The 16,656-nt window shown below is 40.0% G+C and overlaps 1 protein-coding gene across 1 annotated transcript in view; it reads right to left on the reverse strand.

Moving 5' to 3' along the window:
• The window catches only part of MPDZ (multiple PDZ domain crumbs cell polarity complex component), a 754,223-nt gene that overhangs the window by 470,422 nt on the left and 267,145 nt on the right, over positions 1-16,656 (reverse strand). Inside the window, exon 11 of the mRNA XM_053699987.1 lies at positions 6,176-6,347. Coding sequence (XP_053555962.1) covers positions 6,176-6,347 — 172 coding nt within the window. The remainder of the gene's footprint in view (positions 1-6,175; positions 6,348-16,656) is intronic.

The raw sequence follows: 16,656 nt of genomic DNA on the forward strand, positions 1-16,656 counted from the left end.
GACAAATTGCCCCTCACCCATCTCCCATAACCTCATTGCCCGGCCTTTTAGTAGGCTTACAGGATGCCCATCCATTGAAATGGTCTCAAATCGGAATGAATGTGGTCTCGGACCTCTGGCTTCCGCCGCCGGAAAGTGGATTCAAATCTGCCTCTCAGTTGGGGGCTGATGTGGCCTTATCCCATATCCTGAAATTTGAACACCACAGAATTAAAAGCTTCTTGACCTCTTGGGGCTTTAAACCTCAGTTAGCCCGCCCACTGACCCCGTGGGAGTCCACTTGGAACCAAGGAAAGAGGCTATATAGACCCCTCTCCAGACACTATACCCTGTTAGACTCTAACCTAAACTCGGATTTAACTCCCCACCTTGTAAAGTGGGAATCCCTGCTTGACAAATCACTTACAGAAGATGACTGGGGACAAGCGCTTGAGCATACCAAAAAGGCCATACATTGCACCACCTTATTTGAGACTTATTACAAGTTGGTGGCTCATTGGTACTATGTGCCCACCAGGTTGGCTAAAATATTTCCTAGCGCATCCCCGTATTGTTGGAGAGGTTGTGGTCAGAGAGGGGATTCTCTACACATCTGGTGGGAATGCCCCAAAATTCGCCCCTTATGGACAAAATGTTTTAGAGTCCTTCCCAAGTTGGGAGTCTCATTACGTAGCTTTCTCGCAGTTGCCCTGCTACACATAGGTATCCACTCTATCCCTAAGCATCATGCTTACATAAGCATATACCTTTTCATGTCCATTAAACATCTGATAGCTTGTGATTGGAAATCAGAGTCCCCACCTAGCTGGACAAGAGTCTGCTCCTATATAGCCTACTTATATACTATGGAAAAAAGCATATTTTATAATTTAGGTAATTCCGACCTCTTCGAGCTTACATGGGCTGACTGGAAAGACGCATATGATACAACCTGGAAACCTAATGTTCTCTCTTCTTGTTAGCTTCTCATGGGGGGGACATGGGATTTGATTTGGGGATAGACCAGCCTCGACCCAGATGGCTTCCATGTAACGCCCACTCATGACTAACGATATACCCCTCCTCCCTCTCCCTCCCCCCCCCCTTCTCACTTCTAGACTCCTATCCTTTCCCCTCTTCTCCTGGCCATGGCCAAGAGACCTTTGGGTCTCCTTCATCCGTGTTATAAGGTACCACTATGTATTACGGCTAATTTCTGTGTTTTTGGTATCGCCTTGAACAGAGTACTATCCATTTTACAATGTGTAACATTATACTGTTCTGAGGACGAATTGTGTCCTCACACTGTTAATTTTCTTTTTTGTTTTTCTCTTCTTACTTACATATTCTCACTTGTAAATATGATAAGATCAATAAAGCTCTTTGGAAAATTTAAAAAAAAAAAAAAGTTTAACATGAAACTTATAACAAACCATAGCTAAAGAAAAACATTCATAACATTGAAAATAAATGAACTTAGCTTTGGTAGGACTGAACTCAGTCAACGGAATCCCTTAGCACGTTTTGAAACAGGAACAGTGAAATCTTGCAAAATTATCAAATTCCTTAAATGACAGTTTTTAAGGAATGGGAAAAAATGCAAAATAATAAGCTTCTAGAAACCAGAAGCAATAAAAAAGTGAGGTTTAAATAATGTGAGGAAAAAAATGAAACAAAAAAGATGAACACATTTTTTGGCGCCAAATACGACGCCCACATCATTGGCGCCAAATACAACGCCACATCCTCAGACGCCGAAACCGACGCCCACATTTTTTGGCGCACAAAAATGTCTGAATACGCATGCGTCAAAAAATGACGTTAACAGAATACAACTTCCGGCGTCAACTACGGCGCCGGAAATGACAAATTTTTGCGCCAAAAAAGTCAGGGCCAAAAATGACGCAATAAAAAGAAACATTTTCTGCCCCCGCGAGCCTAACAGCACGCAGGAAAAAATGGTCAATTGAAAATTTTCAAGGTAAAAGAAAAAATAAATTCAAATGCATTATCCCAAATAATGAAACTGACAGTCTGAATTTAAAAGGAATACTGATTATCCTGAATCAAGGCAAATATAAGTTTATAGACATATATTTAGAACTTTACATATAAAGTGCCCAACCATAGCTTAGAGTGTCACAAAAAATCAAATTAACTTACCCCAGGACACTCATCTACATATAGTAGATAGCCAAACCAGTACTGAAACGAGAATCAGTAGAGGTAATGGTATATAAGAGTATATCGTCGATCTGAAAAGGGAGGTAAGAGATGAATCTCTACGACCGATAACAGAGAACCTATGAAATAGATCCCGTAGAAGGAGACCATTGAATTCAAATAGGCAATACTCTTCTTCACATCCCTCTGACATTCACTGCACTCTGAGAGGAAAACCGGGCTCCAGCCTGCTGCGAAGCGCATATCAACGTAGAATCTAGCACAAACTTACTTCACCACCTCCATGGGAGGCAAAGTTTGTAAAACTGAATTGTGGGTGTGGTGAGGGGTGTATTTATAGGCATTTTAAGGTTTGGGAAACTTTGCCCCTCCTGGTAGGAATGTATATCCCATACATCACTAGCTCATGGACTCTTGCTAATTACATGAAAGAAATATAGAATTTCTACAGCATTGTCAAATAATCATAAATACACTGCAGCTAAAAAAAATTGTTTTTATGGACCCCTAGCCCCACCATACAACTACTACCACACTGAAGTTACAATCCAAAATTGCACAAAGAAATAAAAAACATTTGCTAAGTAAGTCCTACCTCCTCTTCAAATGAAAATGATCTGCCGTCTGACTGGCACACAATGTACAAAGTGCAAAGTCTGTCTCACACTGAGCATAGTGGTTTAGTGCACACTAAGAAATCCTCTCAAATGCTAATACTTTACTACTTGTAATAACATTTCCCATGCTCAATTAGCACTCTGCTGTAGTACCCACTGGTGGCTGCCAAAATTTTTTTTTTTTTTTAAGTTCTTGCCTCATGGGGCCCCCCTGGCTCATTGGGCCCCTGACAGGAGTCACCCCTGTCACCCCCTGATGGCGGCCCTGAGCGAGACCGCTCCTGAAAGTCCGAAAGGAACGAAAATTATTTTGTTTGTTCTTTGTCTTGAAGGACTTGTCCTGGGGGAGAGCATGGCCTTTTCCCCCAGTGATTTCTGAAATAATCTCTTTCAATTCAGGCCCGAAGAGGGTCTTTCCTTTGAAAGGGATGTTCAATAGTTTGGATTTTGACGACACATCGGCCGACAAGGACTTTAGCCATAGCGCCCTGCGCGCTAAAATGGCAAAACCTGAATTCTTTGCCGCTAACTTAGCTAGCGCCTCGAACCAGAAAGCAGCTGCAGTGGTTACAGGAACAATGCACGCAATAGGTTGGAGAAGAAAACCTTGTTGAACAAAAATTTTCTTAAGTAAACCCTCTAATTTTTTATCCATAGGGTCTTTAAAAGCACAACTGTCTTCAATTGGTATAGTTGTGCGTTTAGCAAGTGAAGAAACAGCCCCCTCCACCTTAGGGACCGTCTGCCACGAGTCCCGCATGGGCTTAGATATGGGGAACATTTTCTTAAAAACAGGAGTGGGAACGAAGGGAATACCTGGTCTATCTCACTCCCTAGTAACAATATCCGCAATCCTCTTAGGGACCGGAAACACATCAGTGTAAACAGGAACTTCTAGGTACTTGTCCATTTTACACAATTTCTCTGGAACCACCATAGGGTCGCAGTCATCCAGAGTAACTAATACCTCCCTGAGCAATAAGCGGAGGTGTTCTAGTTTAAATTTAGAAGCCAAAGTATCTGAATCTGTCTGAGGAGAAACCTTTCCTGAATCGAAAATTTCTCCCTCAGACAGCACATCCCTCGCCCCCACTTCAGAGTGCTGTGAGGGTATATCGGATACGGCTACTAAAGCGTCAGAATGCTCATTATCTGTTCTTAAAACCAAGCTATCACGCTTTGCAGGTAACACGGGCAGTTTAGATAAGAACACCGAGAGGGTATTATTCATAACTGCCGCCAAGTCTTGCAAGGTAAAAGAGTTAGACGCACTAGAGGTGCTAGGCGTCGATTGAGCGGGCGTAACTGGTTGTGACACTTGGGGAGAGGTTGACGGGCTAACCTCATTACCTTCTGTCGAGAATCATCTTGGGCCACATTTATAAGTGCAACAATATGTTCTTTAAAGTGTATAGACATATCAGTACAAGTGGGACACATTCTGAGAGGGGGTTCCACCATGGCTTCTAAATACAATGAACAAGGATTTTCCTTGGTGTCAGACATGTTTAACAGACTAGTAGTAATACAAACAGGCTTGTAAATCACTTTAATCAAGTAAAAACACACTTTGAAAAAAACGTTACTGTGCCTTTAAGAGATAAAAAAGGCACACAATTTTGCAAAACAGTGAAAAAATGCAGCAAACTTTTCGAAATGTTTACAGTATGTACCTAAAGCATTAGTATGATTGCACCACTAGCAATATAAACAATTAAACCCTTAATGCCCAAACCGGATCGACAGAAGCCAAAAAAAACGGTTAAGGAAACTTCAGCACCTTGCCACAGCTCTGCTGTGGCCCTACCTGCCCTTGGGAACCAGATTTGTGGGGAAAAAGCTTCTAATAGGCCCTCAAACTGCAGCAGGACCCGCCATGTGAAAACAGCCTGAACTTTAAGCCAAAATAACTGCGCATCCGAGGCGCAAAATTAGGCCCCTCCCACCTCACTCCGGTGCTTGTGAGGCCTAAAGAAACACTCCCAAGTGTTTTAGTAATAGCCATGTGGATAACAACCCCTGAAAGAAACCCAAAGGAACCTTCAAAGTGTCTCAAAAAACGATATTTTCAATAAAAACCGTTTGCCCTGAAGTAGTGTCAACCAGCATAAACTAGCCCTGTTATGTAAGCTTGAAATTCCATACTTAGTCTCTGAACACAGCTTACCCTTCCCTCATGGGGATATTAACAGTCTTTTCTAGCATTATCACAGTCTTGTCTAGAAATAAATGACTGAACATACTTTATTGCAGCCTAACCTTCAAACCGTTCCCCCCAACTGAAGTTCTCTTGTACTCCTCAGTCCTGTGTGGGAACAGCAGTGGATTTTTGTTACAACCTGCAGAAATCTTCATCTACTTTCTGCTAGAGAGTAAATAGTACACACCGGTACCATTTAAAATAACAAACTCTTGCTTGTAGAAAATAAAAACTACAATTCTAACACCACATTCACTTTACCCTTCCATTGCTTAGAGCCGGCAAAGAGAATGACTGGGGGGTGGAGCTAGAGGGGGAGCTATATGGACAGCTCTGCTGTGTGCTCTCTTTGCCACTTCCTGTTGGGAAGGAGAATATCCCACACGTAAAGGATGAATCCGTGGACTTGATACATCTTACAAGAGAAAAGTAGACAGTCTGCAGAGGCGTATATACAAGGTAAAAAAGTATTATAATATAATAGTATTGGTTATGCAAAACTGGGGAATGGTAATAAAAGTTATATCTATATTTTTAAACAATTAACAATTTCAAGTAGACTAACCCTTTGAAGTCCTTTTAAATAACAGTTTAGTTTTTGACAAACTGATTAAATAAGTTATACAATAGAGATAATATTAGCATCTATCGACACAGGTCTGCTGCATTATCACTGCAGCATTCTGCCACATACCAAGATGCTACAAAGGTAGCTTGTGGGCTGTACCGCCATAGAATAAAGCAGCAAACTTTATTTTTGCAGATAATGTATACACTATGAACATTTTATGGAGCTGTATGCCTATCTCATAGCATTTCCCAGTAGATTTCTGGAATGTGGGAGTTTAAAGAGCTTTTGGGCTGTGGCGCACTGTCATTTTGTGGATGAAGCTGCATCAGGAGGGAAAGGTCACAGACGATTAGCTGAGGGCAGACACACAATAGGAGAGTGGGTCATGGGAGGAAATGCCTGATTTTAAATGATTACATTTTAGTTTTTAGGTGTGTTTGTGTGTATATAAAACATTTTCCCCATTTAAATCTGCTTTTTATTAACTAACAAATTGAGGAGATAAAGTTATATCTAGAGTGAATACACTTTTATACAATTTTAATCTAGTTCAGCTTTGTCTTATCATATAAATACAGAGAACATTCTTCCCAGCATAGATAATTATTTGATGGTATACCGTACCTTTGTCATTTTCAGCATTGTCAGCAAGTTTACAAGGTTCTTCAGTTTGGGGAACACTGGATTCCTGCTTACACCCTCGTCTAATTAAGGTCAACTGTACTGATTGTCCTGTGTGACGCAAAACTTCCACTGCTTGCTGGTTAGTAAAACCCTGAAGATTTGTCCCATCAACCTTTAGAGAAAAGGGTAAAAATATCGTACATATTGACCGTAATAATACGTTATGGTAGGAGAAAAACAAAGTATTAGGTTTTAAAGACAAGAATATGTATCAAATAAAGCTGTATTTAAGAGCATATTATTTTTCACACCTAAACAACATACTTTCCATTGTGAATATTTTATGTTAGCATTGTGACACATAAAAAAATAAAATAAAAAATAAATTTAAAAAAAGGTAATGTTGCTGGCAGCCAATCTAGAGTAGATACTGAACTAAGGGGCAGATCATCTAAAGCTCTCTGCTCTGGCAAAATTATATAATACATCCTTTTTTTATTATTATTATTTAAAAAAAAGCTCATTTTAGATTGAGAGCTGTTTATCTGACTGTTTAGCTATGCAGGGCTCTGTGTTTGTAAGAGAGAAATACATAAATACTTTGCAATATAATGCTCATAAAAAGGCAACCAAAGATTTTGCAAGATTTCTTTCCATTCTGGCAAGTGTTTGATCATCAGGCCACAAGTCTGCATCTGGAAGGCACCAGAACAAACCATTGGAGGAACAACAATTTTTCAAAAACATAAGTAAGTCATTTAAGCTAAGGTCTTCTAATTGCAGCTTTATTTTAAAGAAACTCGTATGCACTGTATGGCCATGTGATTTTGTATATTTATGTATTTTAAAATTATATTGTATTCATTATTTTTCTATTTAAAATAAAACTGAAAAACCGACAGCTTCAGTTTTCCAGAGAGATTAATTTATTTATATGGCTCCGATAAGCAAAGATTCTCCAGATTGGAGAGAAATTATAGTGCAGAATTCACAGGGGGTGAACTAACTGAATTCTATAAGGAAAAAATGGATCCTGGAAGATGAGAGATGCCTTCCATAGAAAGTAATGAAGCTCTCTGGGAAAAAGAATTTTACAGGGGAGATAGAAGTAAAGATGAGAACACATGGGGCTGATATAAAGTCTCAGTCTGCAGAAAATACAAATTAAGCTTCAATTTAACTTGTTTTTGCCATTAATTTAGTATATAATACTTTTCAGTTTAATAGGTATATTGTGAATTTTGAGCAAACTTCACCTTTGCATAGCTGGTGAGATAATTCAATAAGACAGCTTGTGTAAAAGGATACAGCATTTCACAAGAATTGTGAGATATACCCTTGTAACTCCCAGGGAACTGTCCTGTCGCTCCAACTTTATGAAGCTCTGTTTTATTTTACGATAGAGAAAATATAAAGTGTGATGTAATTTGTAAAAGACACACAGAAATACAGAAAGTATGATCCTAATTTGTTAAAGTAACACAGGATATTTCAAAACATAAGAATTTGTCAAATCACTGCTGGATCTAAAACTAAATGTATTAAAATAGAAAATAGAAACTGAAAAGCTTAAATGCAATAATACTGAAAGGACCCAATCTGAAGTGTAATCTAATATAAAATACAAAACACAAAGTGCTATATTATGCAGTGCTATATTGCACTGGGCTTGCCTCTCCTTCACATACAGAAATGCAGGAACGTTCCTTAGACAAATATAGCAAAATTTGCCAGTCTAGAATCTTGTGATATATCTCGAGAGTCGCAGCGCTGGAGGGTTCCGTCCTTTTACTTTTAGTATTCAGTGAGTTCAGCCCCTGTGAAGTCTGCACTACAAATTCTCTCCAAGCAGGAGACTCTTTTTATCACCAGGCCCTAACTGGCCACAGCAAAGGAAGATAAACAACATGCAAGATGATTTTTAAAGTGATATGAAACCTAAATTTTTTATTTCATGATTCAGATAGAGCATGTACTTTCCAATTTATGTCTATTATCTAATTTGCTGCATTCTCTTTCCATCCTTTGTTGAAAAGAATACCTAAATAGGCTAAGAAGCAGCAATGTACTACTGTGAGCTAGCTGCTGATTTGTGGCTGCACATATATGCCTCTTGTCATTGGCTTACGTGATGTGTTTAGCAAGCTCCCAATAGTGCATTGCTGCTCCTTCAACAAAGGATACAAAGAGTACAAAGCAAAATTGATAAAGAAGCAAATTAGAAAGTTGTTTACAATTGTAGGTTGTATCTGAATCATAAAAGCAAACAATTTGTGTTTCATGTCCCTTTAAGGAGTGTGCTCTGGGTTTACGAGGACAGTTTTAAAATATTAAATGATTGTTATCAGATAAAGTTGTAAAATGGGAGATAGAAGTAGTTGGAAAAGAACCTGGCATGGAGGCTGCAGTAAAAGATATTTTAAAATATAATCTTATATAGTTAACTATTGATCAGCAATGAATTACATGATTTGCTCCCCATCTATGTTTAATGTGTCTTTAACATTGAAACTGAAAAATAAATGGTCATGGGGAAAGCTTACGGCGGTGACCAAGATGGCGTCTGAGACATCAAATTGATATTTCTGCAGCATATAACTTGAGACATAAGCCATCTAAGATTTATTTTTACATACTTTACTTTCAGTATAAGCACTGATCTCTTTGAAATAAATATTGAGGATTTCCTCAGCTTTGAAGTAATGGAATGGAGATGTGCGCAGCAGCAGCACCCTTGCTTAGGACCGGCCTCTACCTAACCCCCGATGATCCGGGTAAAGCAATTGAAGCTGTTGTTTGGCACTCAACTATTTGTAGTTTTATATAGTAGACCATGGAGGAGTTTTATTACACACTTAGAGCTCCAAGACAACTTAAGAACCTTCCCAGGACTATAATACTCCCTTACGCAGGGCTATGGTGCCTGGGGGTACAGCCAGATCTCGGGTGCACTGCTCTAGTATTTTACATTGCCTGGAGACATCTACATATACCAGCAATGCCCAGAAAACTGGGCTAGGCTAGACCTTAAAGGACATTTCAACCTCACCTCACAGGTATAAGTGTGCCTTGAACTTGTTTGGTGAGACATTTCAACCCTACCAAATATATCATGTTATTTATATCTCCCTCTGCTGACAGATTATGTGCCCTTGAATGTAATGGAACACACTATGGCCTAGATTTGGAGTTCGGCGGTAAAAGGGCTGTTAACGCTCCGCGGGCTTTTTTCTGGCCGCACCATAAAATTAACTCTGGTATCGAGAGTTCAAACAAATGCTGCGTTAGGCTCCAAAAAAGGAGCGTAGAGCATTTTTACCGCAAAAGCAACTCTCGATACCAGAGTTGCTTACGGACGCGGCCGGCCTCAAAAACGTGCTCGTGCACGATTCCCCCATAGGAAACAATGGGGCTGTTTGAGCTGAAAAAAAACCTAACACCTGCAAAAAAGCAGCGTTCAGCTCCTAACGCAGCCCCATTGTTTGCTATGGGGAAACACTTCCTACGTCTGCACCTAACACTCTAACATGTACCCCGAGTCTAAACACCCCTAGCCTTACACTTATTAACCCCTAATCTGCCGCCCCCGCTATCGCTGACCCCTGCATATTTTTTTAAACCCCTAATCTGCCGCTCCGTAAACCGCCGCCACCTACATTATACCTATGTACCCCTAATCTGCTGCCCCTAACACCGCCGACCCCTATATTATATTTATTAACCCCTAACCTGCCCCCCACAACGTCGCCGACACCTGCCTACACTTATTAACCCCTAATCTGCCGAGCGGACCTGAGCGCTACTATAATAAAGTTATTAACCCCTAATCCGCCTCACTAACCCTATCATAAATAGTATTAACCCCTAATCTGCCCTCCCTAACATCGCCGACACCTAACTTCAATTATTAACCCCTAATCTTCCGATCGGAGCTCACCGCTATTCTAATAAATGGATTAACCCCTAAAGCTAAGTCTAACCCTAACACTAACACCCCCTAAGTTAAATATAATATTTATCTAACGAAATAAATTAACTCTTATTAAATAACTTATTCCTATTTAAAGCTAAATACTTACCTGTAAAATAAATCCTAATATAGCTACAATATAAATTATAATTATATTATAGCTATTTTAGGATTAATATTTATTTTACAGGCAACTTTGTAATTATTTTAACCAGGTACAATAGCTATTAAATAGTTAAGAACTATTTAATAGTTACCTAGTTAAAATAATAACAAATTTACCTGTAAAATAAATCCTAACCTAAGTTATAATTAAACCTAACACTACCCTATCAATAAAATAATTAAATAAACTACCTACAATTACCTAAAATTAACCTAACACTACACTATCAATAAATTAATTAAACACAATTCCTACAAATAAATACAATTAAATAAACTAGCTAAAGTACAAAAAATAAAAAAGAACTAAGTTACAGAAAATAAAAAAAATATTTACAAACATAAGAAAAATATTACAACAATTTTAAACTAATTACACCTACTCTAAGCCCCCTAATAAAATAACAAAGCCCCCCAAAATAAAAAATTCCCTACCCTATTCTAAATTAAAAAAGTTACAAGCTCTTTTACCTTACCAGCCCTGAACAGGGCCCTTTGCGGGGCATGCCCCAAGAATTTCAGCTCTTTTGCCTGTAAAAAAAAACATACAATACCCCCCCCCCAACATTACAACCCACCACCCACATACCCCTAATCTAACCCAAACCCCCCTTAAATAAACCTAACACTAAGCCCCTGAAGATCTTCCTACCTTGTCTTCACCATCCAGGTATCACCGATCCGTCCTGGCTCCAAGATCTTCATCCAACCCAAGCGGGGGTTGGCGATCCATAATCCGGTCCAGAAGAGGCTCCAAAGTCTTCCTCCTATCCGGCAAGAAGAGGACATCCGGACCGGCAAACATCTTCTCCAAGCGGCATCTTCGATCTTCTTCCATCCGGAGCGAAGCGGCAGGATCCTGAAGACCTCCAGCGCGGAACATCCATCCGGACCGACGACTGAACGACGAATGACTGTTCCTTTAAGGGACGTCATCCAAGATGGCGTCCCTCGAATTCCGATTGGCTGATAGGATTCTATCAGCCAATCGGAATTAAGGTAGGAATTTTCTGATTGGCTGATGGAATCAGCCAATCAGAATCAAGTTCAATCCGATTGGCTGATCCAATCAGCCAATCAGATTGAGCTCGCATTCTATTGGCTGTTCCGATCAGCCAATAGAATGCGAGCTCAATCTGATTGGCTGATTGGATCGGCCAATCGGATTGAACTAGAGTTGATTGGCTGATTCCATCAGCCAATCAGAAAATTCCTACCTTAATTCCGATTGGCAGATAGAATCCTATCAGCCAATCGGAATTCGAGGGACGCCATCTTGGATGACGTCCATTAAAGGAACAGTCATTCGTCGTTCAGTCGTCGGTCCGGATGGATGTTCCGCGCTGGAGGTCTTCAGGATCCTGCCGCTTCGCTCCGGATGGAAGAAGATCGAAGATGCCGCTTGGAGAAGATGTTTGCCGGTCCGGATGTCCTCTTCTTGCCGGATAGGAGGAAGACTTTGGAGCCTCTTCTGGACCGGATTATGGATCGCCAACCCCCGCTTGGGTTGGATGAAGATCTTGGAGCCAGGACGGATCGGTGATACCTGGATGGTGAAGACAAGGTAGGAAGATCTTCAGGGGCTTAGTGTTAGGTTTATTTAAGGGGGGTTTGGGTTAGATTAGGGGTATGTGGGTGGTGGGTTGTAATGTTGGGGGGGGGTATTGTATGTTTTTTTTTACAGGCAAAAGAGCTGAAATTCTTGGGGCATGCCCCGCAAAGGGCCCTGTTCAGGGCTGGTAAGGTAAAAGAGCTTGTAACTTTTTTAATTTAGAATAGGGTAGGGAATTTTTTATTTTGGGGGGCTTTGTTATTTTATTAGGGGGCTTAGAGTAGGTGTAATTAGTTTAAAATTGTTGTAATATTTTTCTTATGTTTGTAAATATTTTTTTATTTTCTGTAACTTAGTTCTTTTTTATTTTTTGTACTTTAGCTAGTTTATTTAATTGTATTTATTTGTAGGAATTGTGTTTAATTAATTTATTGATAGTGTAGTGTTAGGTTAATTGTAGGTAATTGTAGGTAGTTTATTTAATTATTTTATTGATAGGGTAGTGTTAGGTTTAATTATAACTTAGGTTAGGATTTATTTTACAGGTAAATTTGTTATTATTTTAACTAGGTAACTATTAAATAGTTCTTAACTATTTAATAGCTATTTTACCTGGTTAAAATAATAACAAAGTTGCCTGTAAAATAAATATTAATCCTAAAATAGCTATAATATAATTATAATTTATGTTGTAGCTATATTAGGATTTATTTTACAGGTAAGTATTTAGCTTTAAATAGGAATAATTTATTTAATAAGAGTTAATTTATTTAGTTAGATAAAAATTATATTTAACTTAGGGGGATGTTAGTGTTAGGGTTAGACTTAGCTTTAGGGGTTAATCCATTTATTAGAATAGCGGTGAGCTCCGGTCGGCAGATTAGGGGTTAATAATTGAAGTTAGGTGTCGGCGATGTTAGGGAGGGCAGATTAGGGGTTAATACTATTTATGATAGGGTTAGTGAGGCGGATTAGGGGTTAATAAGTGTAGGCAGGTGTCGGCGACGTTGAGGGGGGCAGATTAGGGGTTAATAAATATAATATAGGGGTCGGCGATGTTAGGGCAGCAGATTAGGGGTACATAGGGATAACGTAGGTGGCGGCGATTTGCGGTCGGAAGATTAGGGGTTAATTATTTTAAGTAGCTGGCGGCGACGTTGTGGGGGGCAGGTTAGGGGTTAATAAATGTAATACAGGGGTCGGCGGGGTTAGGGGCAGCAGATTAGGGGTACATAAGTATAACGTAGGTGGCGGTCGGCAGATTAGGGGTTAAAAATTTTAATCGAGTGGCGGCGGTGTGGGGGGACCTCGGTTTAGGGGTACATAGGTAGTTTATGGGTGTTAGTGTACTTTAGGGTACAGTAGTTAAGAGCTTTATAAACCGGCGTTAGCCAGAAAGCTCTTAACTCCTGCTTTTTTCAGGCGGCTGGAATCTTGTCGTTAGAGCTCTAACGCTCACTTCAGAAACGACTCTAAATACCAGCGTTAGAAAGATCCCATTGAAAATATAGGCTACGCAAATGGCGTAGGGGGATCTGCGGTATGGAAAAGTCGCGGCTGAAAAGTGAGCGTTAGACCCTTTAATCACTGACTCCAAATACCAGCGGGCGGCCAAAACCAGCGTTAGGAGCCTCTAACGCTGGTTTTCACGGCTACCGCCGAACTCCAAATCTAGGCCTATATGTTTTGTTTTGAATACTGTATACATGTTTACTACTCCTTTGCCTATTATTAGACTCATTACCTGTGGCTGTTATGCCTCTATATGAAGGTCACCAGACCTGAGAGCGGTGGACATTTTATAGTCAAAAGACTGTTATGCTGGTGAGCTATGGGGTTACATGTTTGTTTATAGGTAACCGCTGAGCCTTCAGAATATTAGTGAACTGCTCCATATTAATATGTCATCATGTGGGATTCATTATTGATAGGTTGATATATCCCATTATTTCTATGGATAGAATCCTTTTCCCAGTGTTATGTGCCACCTCAAACTTGATCAACTTGGGCTCTACTTGTAGGTTTTAAAATTATATTATTAATATTATTGTCGCTACATTTTAATGTACTCATTAATGTTTGGCGAACTGAGCATTCATTATAAAGTAATAGTCAACAGGCTTATTTGAAGCTATAGTATTATTTGAGACTGACCTTTTTAATGGGCGCAGCATCTGGATGATTTTACTGACAACCCAGCTAAAATGTTAGCCAATATTAAGGTAAAATTAGCTAATATAAAAAATGTTCAACATTTATGACACAAATTAAGTACATTTATGTTAAATTATGCAATTATGTTGTGCTTTGGATAGCAGAAAATGTTTTAAAGGGATATAAAACCCTTTTTTTTTTCTTCCATGATTCAGATAGAGCATTCAATTTTAAACAACTTTCTAATTTTCTTCGTTCTCTTGGTATCTTTTGTTGAAAAGCAGGGTTATATGCTTAGAAACGGGTCCATTTCTGGAGCACTATATGGCAGCAGTTTTGCAAGAACGTAATTTATTTGCTAGAGCACTAGATGGTAGTTCCTGCCATGTAGTGCTCCAGATACCTACCTAGTAGGGCTGTACAATAATCCCATAATGAAATTAATAGCGATAGGAGGCTACGCATTATCTAAATCGCATGAGGCTGCAATTTTTTATCGAAACAAACAACAACAAAAAAGTGTGAAATGGCTTCCTTATGTCATGTCAGTCACACAAACACTCCAGTCCAGCCCAACAACAGAACTGATCACTTCTCCATGTGGTCCGACCAAGAAGGGATGCATCTATGGCAAAGGGAACAAGCCACTGTTTTGAAGAGTAAAATGCAATTTTTGATGCAAAAACATAATTTATGCTTACCTGATAAATTCCTTTCTTCTGTTGTGTGATCAGTCCACGGGTCATCATTACTTCTGGGATATTATCTGCTCCCCTACAGGAAGTGCAAGAGGATTCACCCAGCAGAGTTGCTATATAGCTCCTCCCCTCTACGTCACCTCCAGTCATTCGACCAAAGACCAACGAGAAAGGAGAAGCCAAGGGTGTAGTGGTGACTGGATTATAATTTAAAAAATATTTACCTGCCTTAAAAAAACAGAATTTATGTTTACCTGATAAATTACTTTCTCCAACGGTGTGTCCGGTCCACGGCGTCATCCTTACTTGTGGGATATTCTCCTCCCCAACAGGAAATGGCAAAGAGCCCAGCAAAGCTGGTCACATGATCCCTCCTAGGCTCCGCCTACCCCAGTCATTCGACCGACGTTAAGGAGGAATATTTGCATAGGAGAAACCATATGTTACCGTGGTGACTGTAGTTAAAAAAAAAAAAATTATCAGACCTGATTAAAAAAACCAGGGCGGGCCGTGGACCGGACACACCGTTGGAGAAAGTAATTTATCAGGTAAACATAAATTCTGTTTTCTCCAACATAGGTGTGTCCGGTCCACGGCGTCATCCTTACTTGTGGGAACCAATACCAAAGCTTTAGGACACGGATGAAGGGAGGGAGCAAATCAGGTCACCTAAATGGAAGGCACCACGGCTTGCAAAACCTTTCTCCCAAAAATAGCCTCAGAAGAAGCAAAAGTATCAAATTTGTAAAATTTAGAAAAAGTGTGCAGTGAAGACCAAGTCACTGCCTTACATATCTGATCAACAGAAGCCTCATTCTTGAAGGCCCATGTGGAAGCCACAGCCCTAGTGGAGTGAGCTGTGATTCTTTCAGGAGGCTGCCGTCCGGCAGTCTCATAAGCCAATCGGATAATGCTTTTAATCCAGAAGGAGAGAGAGGTAGAAGTTGCTTTTTGACCTCTCCGTTTACCAGAATAAACAACAAACAAAGACAAAGTTTGTCTGAAATCCTTAGTAGCTGCTAAGTAAAATTTGAGAGCACGAACTACATCCAAGTTGTGCAACAAACGTTCCTTCTTTGAAACTGGATTAGGACACAAAGAAGGCACAACTATCTCCTGGTTAATGTTTTTGTTAGAAACAACTTTTGGAAGAAAACCAGGATTAGTACGCAAAACCACCTTATCTGCATGGAACACCAGATAAGGAGAAGAACACTGCAGAGCAGATAATTCTGAAACTCTTCTAGCAGAAGAAATTGCAACCAAAAACAAAACTTTCCAAGATAATAACTTAATATCAACGGAATGTAAGGGTTCAAACGGAACCCCCTAAAGAACTGAAAGAACTAGGTTGAGACTCCAAGGAGGAGTCAAAATTTTGTAAACAGGCTTGATTCTAACCAGAGCCTGAACAAAGGCTAGAACATCTGGCACAGCTGCCAGCTTTTTGTGAAGTAACACAGACAAGGCAGAAATCTGTCCCATCAAGGAACTTGCAGATAATCCTTTTTCCAATCCTTCTCGAAGGAAGGATAGACTCTTAGGAATCTTAACCTTGTCCCAAGGGAATCCTGCAGATTCACACCAACAGATATACCAAATTATGTGGTAATTTTTCTGGTTACAGGCTTTCAGGCCTGAACAAGAGTATTAATAACAGAATCTGAGAACCCTCGCTTTGATAAGATCAAGCGTTCAATCTCCAAGCAGTCAGCTGGAGTGGGTCGAACGGACCTAGAACAAGAAGGTCTCGCCTCAAAGGTAGCTTCCATGGTGGAGCCGATGACATATTCACCAGATCTGCATACCAAGTCCTGCGTGGCCACGCAGGAGCTATCAAAATCACCGACGCCCTCTCCTGATTGATCCTGGCTACCAGCCTGGGGATGAGAGGAAACGGCGGGAACACATAAGCTAGTTTGAAGGTCCAAGGTGCTACTAG

The sequence above is a fragment of the Bombina bombina genome, chromosome 2, assembly GCF_027579735.1.
Source record: "Bombina bombina isolate aBomBom1 chromosome 2, aBomBom1.pri, whole genome shotgun sequence".
Classification (NCBI taxonomy): Eukaryota; Metazoa; Chordata; class Amphibia; order Anura; family Bombinatoridae; genus Bombina; species Bombina bombina.